Here is a 12297-nt window from a genome sequence, read left to right on the forward strand (position 1 = left end):
ACTGCTCTACTAACTGAAACTATAAATCACCAACTTCTGTAGTTGAGGGAAAAACCAAGAGCAGCACTAGGCAGAAAATGCTGAATCAAATATTTAAAAATTACTGGCAAAATAAAACATTTTCTGCAATAAACACTTAGTTATTTACACATATATATATATAATATACATTATATGATAATGTATTAACATGAATAGTAATAATAGTTATTGATTGTGCGCTATTATCTAAAGCACTATGTATATGTAGCTGGTGAGAACCTGCAAACAGGAAACTGGTGAAAACTTTTTCCCAGTTGTTAAAGCTGCCAAAGCTTAGCTTTAAAAAACTGATGGCAAAACAGAAGATTGGAAATACCAGAAAAGTAAAGAACAAGACAAGGAAGTAACATACAACACATATTAAAAACAAAAGCATTAGCAAACATTTATCCCATAAACTTTGTTTTCTGGTAGTGAATGTTTGGCATTCAGTTCTTCAGGATGCATATTTTCTCTAACGTTCACTTCTCCAGCCTCAAAATGGCCGCTTGTTTTGTTTTCTCTGATACTTTCTTCTACAAAATGGTTTCTTAATGTTTGTGGCTCCATTCAAAAACGACATTTGTTGCCTTGTAGAGGAGAAACCATAATATTTGGTGTAAAGGCCAACTGAATGTAGTTACTTTGTTTCTTGTAACTGCAGCTAAAGTTTCATGCTTTTATTTTGGCAACGATCTGTATAAGGCATCCATGGTAACAACAACAGAGACACGGGAGAAAGTGAACAGGAAGGCAGAAAAACGCATAAAAAGCAACTTAAATTTAGCTTCAGTAGATAAGGTGACGGCTCTACTGTCTGAATAGCCGGCTAGCTTTGCCGCAGTGAAATTTGAGAGCAGTTTACCGCTTCTTTACAGTCCTGGAATAATAAACTTAATTTAGAGTAAGAGAAACACCTTTCAGCAAAACAAATACATAAACGAAACACTGAAAAATAAATACATGCCTTTTATTAGAAAGAAATTGACCCAAACTGGTTGTGAAAACAAAAAGAGCGGTACGTTTTGTTAGCATCCTCCCCAGGTGATCCGGGCCACATGATCCGTCTTCTTCTTGGTTGCTTTGATGAAACCAAGAAACTCCAGCTCCGACACGGCGCGGATGAAACGAGCGCTGAACGGCGGGTTTAGGAATTAAACTCAAGACCACATCAAATCATCGCGAAGACACTTTTGTAAAGGGGACCCATTATGAAAATTCACTTTTTTCAGATTTTTGTACCTCAGTGAGGTTTGCACTTCAAATTCACCGCTTCTAAAAACAGCCAGACGCTCAAAAAACCGACCCAGCCACTTTAGGCAATAGGTTCATGATTTTTACCTAGCAACTCAAGCTGAGCCCAGCCCCGTTACCTAGCAACTCAAGCCGAGCTCAGCCTCGTTACTTAGCAACTCAAGCCGAGCTCAGCCCCGTTACCTAGCAACTCAAGCCGAGCTCAGCCCCGTCACCTAGCAACTCAAGCCGAGCTCAGCCCCGTTACCTAGCAACTCAAGCCGAGCTCAGCCCCGTCACCTAGCAACTCAAGCCGAGCTCAGCCCCGTCACCTAGCAACTCAAGCCGAGCTCAGCCCCGTTACCTAGCAACTCAAGCCGAGCTCAGCCCCGTTACCTAGCAACCCAAAAAGAATTCCACCGCGTTTGAATGTGACGTCACGCTCTTCAAACTCCGCCCGCTCCGCCATGACGGACACCAAAACAACCAATCTGCTCCGGTAAAGCCTGTCAAAACACAGACGTCTGGGAGCCGAATACTGTGTCAATTTAGCCGATTTCTCCTTAAAAAAAAATGGTGATATGGAGCTACGCAGCCACGAACAGACATTTATCACATTGCGATATAAATCATGTGGTGCGAGACAAACTCTGCAATCTGATCAACACGTCGGGAGTTATGGGTCGCTCTCCAAGCTAGATAATCTAAACTTTCGCCGTCAATGATTCCCAACGAAGTGCGTTACGTTCACAGACAAATTGGCTCCACTTCAAGAAGTTGGTCAAATCAACTTGGGAAAACAGTTTCTGACGCTCCCTGACGTCCATCATGACCAATGAGCCTGTATGGATTATTTCTACGCTTGGTGGATTAGGTTGAATTTACTAAGAGAAATTAGAACGCAAACCATCATTTCTGAAATCGTCAAACTCTGTAGTGTGGCTACTGTCTGTACAAATAAGTGATCCTGGTTTTAACAGGATAAACTGCTTTTTTTTTTTTACAGTTTTCTGTTGTTGTGCAACTGTAGAACTAATAAAGTTGGTAAAAACAATAAAGTACGACAACGTTTTGGGGTTACTGCAGATACAAAACGAAGGAGTACATTTCTGCCAAAAAAAAAAAGACATTTAGCTCAGAAAATTTATAGAAAAAACTTGGATATTTCTCAGCTCAAAGTCAAAAAATGTGCTAAAAAAATAATAAAAAATTTTGAGACTAATTTAAGAAATTTTTTAAGTTCCAAAAGTAAAACAAAAACAGTTTTTGGGCAGAAATGTACTGTTTTCTTTCTATAATGTCCCCAATACGCCATTATAATAAAGAGTGGTTATTAACTCATATATATAAAAAAGATACTGTTTGACTTCATCCATTTTTCCAGAACCATGTGGATCCGGATCGTTGCCCTCTGCAGCAGAAACAACAGTAGAGTAGGCCTGGACACAAAAAAAAACAAAAATGCAGAGAATCCAGGCCCGGATTTGATCTTAAAATCAGCAACATGAACCCAGCCTCCTACAGAAATGGTTTAGACGTCATCGACCCAAACGGATAAAAAACTCACTTCCAGCCAGTCGTACAGGTTGATCAGCCGGCCGCACTCCAGGTGCAGCTTGTGAGCGATGCAGATGTCAGGAGCCGCGTTGGACACGGAGCCGTCCTCCGACGTCAAGCTGTCGTTCTGGAGGGGAAAACAAAAACATCTACAGGCTTCATTCCTGTAACAACACAACTTCATTCTCCTGAAACTTTATACTGTTAACATAGTCGAATATTAATGTTTATCACAATAATTACTGGGACGATTTATCGACCGGGCTGCACAGTGGCGCAGTTGGTAGAGCTGTTGCCTTGCAGCAAGAAGGTTCTGGGTTCGATTCCCGGCCTGGGGTCTTTCTGCATGGAGTCTCCATGTTCTCCCTGTGCATGGTGGGTTTTCTCCAGGTACTCCGGTTTCCTCCCACAGTCCAAAAACATGACTGTCAGGTTAACTGGCCTCTCCAAATTGCCCCTAGGTGTGAGTGTGTGTGTGCATGGTTGTGTGTCTCTGTGTTGCCCTGCGACAGACTGGCGACCTGTCCAGGTGACCCCGCCTCTCGCCCGAAACGTTGGCTGGAGATGGGCACCAGCAACCCTCCCGACCCCACTGAGGGAAAAAGGGTGCAAGAAAATGGATGGATGGATGGATTTATCGACCACCAATCTACAGGAAGTTGGCCCCCCCACCTTCTTCAAATCAGACAAAATGGGTGTCAATCAAATCCGCTACGTTTGTGAAGCAAAAATTTTTGTTTGTGCTGCTTTGGCTTTGAAGATATTAATGAAAGTGTAAAGGTCAAAAGGTCAACCAGCCCCCCCACTTTTATGAAATCAAACAAAATTAGTGTCAAACGTTAGTGCTAGGTTTGTGCAGCAAAATTTTTTGTTTGTGCCGCTATCATTTTAAAGATATAAAGAAAGTTGGATTTCATAAAGGTTGAGGGCCTGGTTGACCTTTTTCCCTTTACACTTTCATTAATATCTTCAAAGCCAAAGCAGCACAAACAAAAATTTTTGCGGCACAAACCTGCGCAAACCAGCACGAACGTAGCCGAGTTGATTTTCTGATTTGAAGAAGGTAGGGGGGCTGGTTGACCTTGGATAACCTCTAGAAACATTTCTTTATATCTTTAAAATGATAGCGGCACAAACGAAAATTTTTGCTGCACAAACCAGCACAAACGTAGCAAAAACATTTGACACCAATTTTGTCTGATTTGAAGAAGGTGGGGGGGCAACTTCACTCAGGTACAGGAACCTGCTGGTAAAATAAGACGCAGCCGCATAAAAACTACCTTTATGTTTGTTTTTGACATGAGGGACATAAAGAACGATCAATAACTGTCGTGCTTCATGTTGTACCTGGATGTAGCAGTGGGGGCTGCTGAGCGCCGCCTGGATGGAGGTACGAGGCGTCGCGTTGAGGTGGCGCCTCACGGTGGCCGACGAACTGTAGTAGCAAACTTCGTACAGCGGCTTGGACTCCGGCGGCGACAGATGATCCCTGGACAAACGTCAACGGAGGATCTGATTAGGGCACCAACTGATAATTAATCATTCGATTGGTTATGCTGACAATTAACTGATTATTCAGGTTTTTAAAACTGGCACATTCTGCAGGTTTTTAATTTAACCACAGAAGATTTTTATACAATATTAGAAACACATTAATTCCTTTTTTTAGTAATAAAATACACATTTTCAGGGCTAATTAATCGGTTCAGTCCTACTTTTGATGTTTTCTTCTGTAACTTTAGTTTTCTTACTTCACTAAACCGTCGACAAACTCCACGGCTTCGTTCCGGAGAACCTCAAAGGGATTCATCCGCTTGGCCCTGCGGGACTCGTTCATCTCCAGCAGCGTCTACAGAAGCATTAAGTTTGAGTTTCTCCTGAAGAAACCCGAGTGCTGCTTCCTGGACGGACCAGAGGAGCGTCTACCTTCTGCAGATGGAACAGATCCGTTTTCTTCTGAAGGTTTTTCACCGGACAGGTGAGTTTCTCCTCCACGCTGGGGGCCGATTCAGCAGCAGCTGAACAAACAAAGCGTTCACTCTAATGCGTGTCACACAGAAAACCACATTTTCACAGCTCACCGTTCAGCTGCTCAAATTTATCAAGTAGCTCCTCCAGCTGGACCAGAGCGTTCTTCATCTCCTTAGACTTGACCCGCTGCAGAACCTCTGCACATTTCTGGAGCAAAGAAATCAGCTCATCTTTCGCCAGCATCCTGGAGAAAAGACACCGGTTGCAGAAAAACACAGCTGAAACGATTAATCGGTTTAATCGATTTCTGAATTAGGGCTGCACAGTGGTGCAGTTGGTAGAGCTGTTGCCTTGCAGCAAGAAGGTTCTGGGTTCGATTCCCAGCCCCGGTCTTTCTGCATGGAGTTTGCATGTTCTCCCTGTGCATGGTGGGTTTTCTCCAGGTACTCCGGTTTCCTCCCACAGTCCAAAAACATGACTGTCAGGTTAACTGGCCTCTCCAAATTGCCCCTAGGTGTGAGTGTGTGTGTGCATGGTTGTGTGTCTCTGTGTTGTCCTGCGACAGACTGGCGACCTGTCCAGGTGACCCCGCCTCTCGCCCGCAACGTTAGCTGGAGAGGCACCAGCAACCCCTATTCAGTTCTGGACTGATGCAGTATTCAGACAAAAGGATAGTGAACAAAGCTTAGCGATTAATCGATTACTTCAACTAATTTAGTAATCGATTAATCATTAATTAGAGTATGAAGATCCAACAAAAATGCCAATTGCTTAAAGAACAGCACACTCAGATAATCAAGCCAAAATATACACATTTTAAAGAAAAAAGAAATAACGTCTTTACACCATTCTCAAGAATATCCCTGAGTATGGCGCCATCTAGTGGCAAAACTAAACTAACCCAGGTGGAAGGCGCCAGAATAATAAGTAAAAAGTAGGAACAAATGTAAACAATCAGCTGAATCTTTGAGCCTTACTTTAAAAGTTTCATGGCCGACTGGTATTCTTCACTCTCCCACACGTTCTTCTCCAGACAGATCAAATGAAGCTCTCTGATCTGGAAAGCAAAAACATGATGTGTAGAAAATAAAAGGGGCAAAAATGCTAATAAGTAGCAAGCATTCTAAATGCAGCTAATGAGGGAAATGATCTTTGCCTGTTTGCCCAGAGGGTAGCGAGGCAACGAGGAGGTCAGAGAGTGGAGACAGCGCAGGACGGGGTAATAGTTCTTGTGGTATTTATGAAGCCCCTTCAGCAGTTTCTGACACGCCTCCTAAAAATGAATTATTTGAAAATCTAATTCAGGCTAGGTAGCATTTATTTCCTGATTTTGATAAAGAGATATTGCAAAGAAATCACCTTTAAATAAGTGTCGTCTGTCTGCAGATTGTCTTGTTCCTGTTGCTCTTGCTCCTTCAGAAACCTACAAGCGTAAAACAGCTGTTGTTTAAAAGAACCTGGATAACACACTTCTGCTAATCTGCTAATAGCGGAGCTAATTCTTAGCTTAGCAATTTAGCTAAATGCACTCAGCTTCCCCTACATTAATTTTTCAGGATAAAGTCCATTGATCTAATAGCAGAGCTATTTCTTAGCTTAGCGCTTTTGCTAACTGAAAAGGTTTAGCACACTTAGCTTCCCCAGAATATTTTTTTTTCCAAATAAGCTGCTGCTGGAGGAGCAGCTGAACCTGCTGAATCTTCTCCTTTTGCAAAAACTTGGTTAGAAAACTGATATACGCCGTCGGTGGTTCTTTTATGTAGGTCCAATGACTGAAATTAAAACCTCTTTTGGGAAACATTTTCTGTCATTTGTGATTTTTTTAAGAAACTGCAAAAAAAATCTTAAAATTCTTGGTAAAATTTTAAGAAATATTACATTTTTAAATTAAAATTTTACAACAGTTTCCTTAAAATTCAACCAACATTTTCTTAAGATATTACAAATAAATTGTTTGTAATTTCTGAATTCTTTTTATTTATTTAACCAAGTAAATCAGAATTTTTCTTCAATCTGATTTATATGAAAATAAATCAGATTTTATTTGTGAGATGAGCGTTTTTGCACCTGCTGAACGACGGCAGCTGCCTGATCCTGTCCAGGTCTGCGGCGCCGAGCTGCTGCAGCTGAATCTGAGCTTCCTTCTTCCTGCAGCACAGTGAGCTCAGAGGCTGGGAGTGGAAATGCTCCAACAGGGCCAGCTGCACAAAGCAGGGGCCAAAAGTCACTCCACTATGTTTGCAAAAAATAAAAAAACAATGGCAACCTTCTGATTCTGACCTGGAGACCCTTTATGAAGTTTCTGACTGAGAAATCGTGGTAGAGGAAGATGCTGACCAGAACTTGCATCACTTTCCCGTTGAGTTTGAAAGGAAAGGAGTGAGTCAGGATGAGCTGCAAGGAAACCGGATCAATCAGTAGCCATAAACTCGGCTGTATCAATTATCAAAGCTTTGGTTTCTGAAGATTTAATTTTTTATTTATTTTTTTCCACCAAGCGATTTTAGGGCCGCCATTTTGTTTGATAAGTTTATCTTCAGTTTTGTAAAGCACTTTGAAATGCCTTGCTGCTGAAATGTGCTATACAAATAAAATTTGATTGATTGATTGATCTTATAATTTATCCGGACAACTATATGACGGGGGCTGCACAGTGGCGCAGTTGGTAGAGCTGTTGCCTTGCAGCAAGAAGGTTCTGGGTTCGATTCCCGGCCCCGGTCTTTCTGCATGGAGTCTCCATGTTCTCCCTGTGCATGGTGGGTTTTCTCCAGGTACTCCGGTTTCCTCCCACAGTCCAAAAACATGACTGTCAGGTTAATTGGCCTCTCCAAATTGTCCCTAGGTGTGAGTGTGTGTGTGCATGGTTGTGTGTCCTGTGTGTCTCTGTGTTGCCCTGCGACAGACTGGCGACCTGTCCAGGGTGACCCCGCCTCTCGCCTGAAACGTTAGCTGGAGATGGGCACCAGCACCCCTCCCGACCCCACCAAGGGTGCAAGAAAATGGATGGATGGAACTATATGACGGCGACTTGGTGCCATTTTTTTCTCTTTATCGGAATAAAATCACAAGAATAAAGTGGTACAACGAAATATTATGAGAATAACGTCAAAGAGCTAGAAAAACCCTGAACATGCAGCAGAAGCTACACTGACCATCACATACTGATGCGTTAGGATGGCCTAGTCAAAGTCCAGACCTTGTCGATGACGGTGGTGAGGTGCTGAGTGCAGGACAGAGACTGGAAGAGCTCGATGCAGAGCAGCGAGGACACGGAGTGAGGCAGCATGCGCTGGACGGTGCTGGGCGACGTGGCGACGCCGAAGATGAACATCAGCGGCAAACGATCCAGATATCGACTGGAACAGACAATAAACACGGCTGAGCTTCCCTTTACACTGCAAAAACAGAGCTTTTGTGGTCTAGTTTCTACTACACATATTTTAGTTTGCTTGAAATAAGACAAAACTGACTTATAAGTTACTTTTCAACAAGATATAGGAGCTTATTTTACGTGAATAATTCCTTAATATGGATTAAAAAGCATTATTTTCATCAGCAGATTAGTTCACTTATAACATGACGCTTTTCCCATGTTAGTAAGATGTTTGCACTACAAAACAGACCAATACTTAGTAAAATGTTGTGTTTTTGCATTGTGGTTTTTTATAATTGCTAATTTGTAAAACTACTGATCATTTCTTGTAATTATCTGTAAATGATTTGTGTGTTCATCCAGATGAAAATTAGCCTTTCTGGCCAAATGTGTCATATTTACGTGGTTGTTTTAATGCACTCATGTTGATTAATACGCATTATGTTTTATAAAAATAACTTCAAATTTCAAAAAATAAGTAAATACCTGCAGATGAGTATGAAGTTCTGCAGAACCTTTGGGTTAAAAGCCTCCAGATCCTTGAAAATGATCACAACAGGAGGCAGCTGCTGCTCATCCACAGCGGAGGAGCTGCGCTTCTTTCCAGAAGAACTGCAGCTGGATTTCTGTCAACAAACATCTGTAGTGAGTAAACCCATAACCACCCACTGAAAACATGCATGATCAATACGCTTTGCAGCCTTGCCTTCGTTTTTGAGCTGTACCAATCACAGAGAGCTCTGAGAGAGCAGTGGACGCTCTTATGGAGCGGAGCACCGCTATGCTGGACCTCCTCCTCCTCCTCCTCCTCTTCTTCTTCATCGTCCACAACAGCATCCATCAGTCTCTCAAGGACTCTTTTCATCAGATGTTTCAAAGCTGAAATGATCGAAAAGAACAAAACTTAATGTAAGGCTGGGGGGTAAATCTATTTTATTGATTAAATTAATTAAATTTTTGGAAAATCTGAATTTTTTCCCACACCAATACACACTTAGGGTTTCCTTTTTTATTTTCCTTTTTTTCCTATTTGGACTTTGCTTCCTAGTCAACTGCATGGGTAATGGTCAGGCTCAGATTGTTGTTTTTGTTTTTGGTTACAAGAAAATTCGATTTTGTAAAGTAAAAACATATTTTATGAAAAATTTTGTAAAATTATATTGTAACATGTTCATTGTTGAACATTATTCTAACATTCCAAGAATATTGTTATTTTTGCAATATTACAAAGTCATAACGTTATCAGTAAAAGGTCTAAATAATTTGACAATAAGAGCAGAATAAAGTCCCAACAGTAGAATAAAGTAGTAATTTAATGGAAACTCGAACACAGAAAACAAAATTCCTCATCCCAGCTTTGTTCTCATTAAAAAAAACTTCTTCCTCATAATTTTAAAGACATTTTTCTGGGCAAGTTTTGTCTTATTTCAGCTACTATCGTACCCTGGCCCTACTACTCTGTCTGTCGTTCGGCTCACAGAAGGAATATTCGAAATAAAAGTCACTTATTGAAAACCTTTCCTGTCATTTCTAATTTATTTTTTTTAGTGAGCAAAAAAAAAAAAAAAAAGACAAAAATTTGCTTCCAATCGGAAATCAAATCTGGTGTGAGAAAAACTCTGAGACTTTATGTATGAGTCATAAATGTGCTGTGAAGTCCAACACAACCCGACTGCCTGCCAGTTTTTACCTCCACACTCTTTGGCCTGTAAAGACGCAACGTGAGGCGTGACGGAACCACGGAGCAGCTCCGACAAACTCTGGAACGTGATGTCGTGATCGGGAACGTTCACCCCTTCAGAAACGGCATCGCAGATATTAGAAGTAATGCTGGTTTTATCAGAAACGACACTCTGATTGTTGCCTGCTTACCCAGGACGAGCGCGGCGGTGGGGATCTCACTGGCCCTCATCTGGGAGGCCCAGTCGCCGTGACGACGGGTGGAGGAGCACTTCCTGGTGAACTCCAGCAAGCTGTCCAAGATGTTTCTGTTGAGCTCGTCCTGCAGGTCCTGTTTGAAACATTTCGTACATCCTGTAACATTCTGGGAACCACATTGTGACAGAAAACAAACGTCCAGCTGGAAGGTGATTCTCATGGAGCCTTTTGATTACATCTCTTAAAGTCTGTACAATTATTTCTGCTGGTTTTACGCATTTACTTTCCGACACATTTCATGATTAATTTCTGCGACTTTCAAAGTCAAAGAGGAGCAGCAAAAGCAAATGAGAAGGATTAGCAGTGAGGGCCGACAACTGATTTTTGTCTCTGCTGTGGAGAAATTGAGCTGTTGGCATGTTTATTTAATTCATTTACAGTTTAATTTATGTCATGAGAGTCAGGAAACCATCATACAGCAACAGTGTTCAGTCAGAGGCATCTTCAGATGTGTTTCAAGACTGACTGCTACTGGAGAACACGTCAGTTTTTCTTCATGCTTCCATCTTTGGATACAAGATTGCAGAGTGAACAACTACTGCTTGTCCCGATCAGAGTTGGGTAACAACTTGTTACATTTGCTTTAGTATTTTAGTTTTTTTACATACAAGTACTTTTAGGTGTATTTCTACTTTGACTTGAATAATTTTATTACGAAGTATCGCTACTTTTCCTTGAGTGAAATTTCTGGTTAATCTACTCTATGAGTAACTTCACTGAACAAAGAATAAGCTTGATATCAAATTTTTTTAAATAAACTGACTTGGAAAAAGTTTATTTTGCCTGATTGTGTTATTTTGTAGTTATGTTATTTATATGATTTTTTTTTAAACACGTAACTTCCACATAAATTTACATTTTGGTCCATCTGATATAATTTTTCACCTATTAAATTATGTTTTGATCAGTTACTCAGTACTTGACTAGTCTTGTCTACTCTTGCTTGAGTAATTCTTTGTATCTACTTTTTACTTTTACTTGAGCAAAAATGTTTTAAAAAACTTAAATAATTTTTAGTGTAATTTATTTGGGAAATAAACTGAATATAAACCCGTGGCATTCTTCAGATTTTTATTTGTGAATATTGTTTTACTTGAAAACCAGATGTCATTTATTTCCATTTTAAAATAATGTTTTGATTTGTTTTTTTTTTTTTTCTGATAAAATCTGTTCTTACCTCCGTTTTTGTTTTGATTTTGTTCCACAGATCCAAACAAAGCTTGAAGCGCGTTTTGCTGCTCTCGGCACCTTCACAACCGTCGGTGAAATAACTCTCTGTGCAGAAATTATTCAAGATTTGAGCACAAAAAAATCCCAAAACAAAACAAATTAATCTTCTTTAGCTGAACAGCTGATGTGTCTCACCAAGATCAACGGTTGTCTTCTTCTTCTTTGCGCTGGGTTTAAAAACGAAGCAACCCTTAATGGAGGACATAAAAACTACGTTAGTTTGTAACAAATATTTATCGATTAATGTCTCATTTAAAGTTGTTACCCTTGAGAAAGAAGACGTCGCCATTGTTGAGTAAAGCAGCAAAAGAACAGCCTCTCGGTAGCTAGCAGTTTACACGATTTCAGATGTTTTTAAAACTCCGGTCGGATTCTGGTGACGTTTCATTGCTTTCCCGCCAATGTGACGTAAACGGAAGAGGTTGGTGTTTTTAGTGAGGCGTGGTTTGCGTAACTTGGAACAAAAATGTTTGGGTTTCCCAATAATTTAGTTTAATGCGCCAGCTCCTCCGTTTATTATTAGTCTACTGATTCAGAAAATGTCCACTGTTGGAAAATGAGGCAGAAAGTGGAGAGAATAATGACCACAAATGGAAGAGTAAACGAAAAATTAGCGACGTGTCGCCGTAAAGACGTGTGGGCCGCCATCTTGAGAGTGGCAAATTCTCCAACGCTTAGAAATTGTTCTAAATGAAGTAATATTTTTCCTTGATTTATTTTTGATTCATCTTTAGAAATGACCATACTGACTTGCATATTTATTTTCAGCAGAATATGCCATTTTTAATTACAATATAATTTTTCTTATGTTGTTAATTTGCCCTTACTTTACAGTCTCTTATTCTTCTGTTTTTCTATTTTCTACCCAAGTTTGAATATATTCTTATGTGAGGGTCACCTGAAGTTCCCTGCTTTGGTACAGTAAGGGATATATCTATTCTATTATTTACATAATTTCCCATTTGGAATCAATT

The 12297-nt window shown here is 40.5% G+C and overlaps 1 protein-coding gene across 1 annotated transcript; it reads right to left on the reverse strand.

Moving 5' to 3' along the window:
• Window positions 1-970: 970 nt before the first annotated feature.
• Window positions 971-11736, reverse strand: orc3 (origin recognition complex, subunit 3). Its single transcript, XM_008399882.3, has 20 exons — window positions 11589-11736; window positions 11459-11513; window positions 11271-11368; window positions 10028-10166; window positions 9846-9950; window positions 8862-9034; window positions 8642-8781; window positions 7979-8138; window positions 7063-7176; window positions 6850-6983; window positions 6142-6205; window positions 5939-6055; window positions 5760-5839; window positions 4893-5026; window positions 4738-4829; window positions 4563-4660; window positions 4159-4300; window positions 2822-2938; window positions 2614-2693; window positions 971-1155 (listed from the first exon to the last, which is right to left on the reverse strand). The coding sequence occupies exons 1-20, from the start codon at window positions 11610-11612 to the stop codon at window positions 1050-1052; spliced, it is 2172 nt and encodes a 723-aa protein (XP_008398104.2). The 5' UTR covers window positions 11613-11736; the 3' UTR covers window positions 971-1049.
• Window positions 11737-12297: the final 561 nt, after the last annotated feature.

The sequence above is a fragment of the Poecilia reticulata genome, chromosome 22, assembly GCF_904066995.2.
Source record: "Poecilia reticulata chromosome 22, P_reticulata-male-v2, whole genome shotgun sequence".
Classification (NCBI taxonomy): domain Eukaryota; kingdom Metazoa; phylum Chordata; class Actinopteri; order Cyprinodontiformes; family Poeciliidae; genus Poecilia; species Poecilia reticulata.

Bases quoted from the DNA above. Each gene is read 5' to 3' on its own strand.
- orc3 (XM_008399882.3), bottom strand. From the start codon at position 11,612: ATGGCGACGTCTTCTTTCTCAAGG. The intron at 6,984-7,062 runs GTCAGAATCAGA...TGCTTTGTGCAG, and splicing joins ACTTCATAAAGGGTCTCCAG to CTGGCCCTGTTGGAGCATTT. The intron at 5,027-5,759 runs GTAAGGCTCAAA...TCTTTTCTCCAG, and splicing joins TCGGCCATGAAACTTTTAAA to GATGCTGGCGAAAGATGAGC.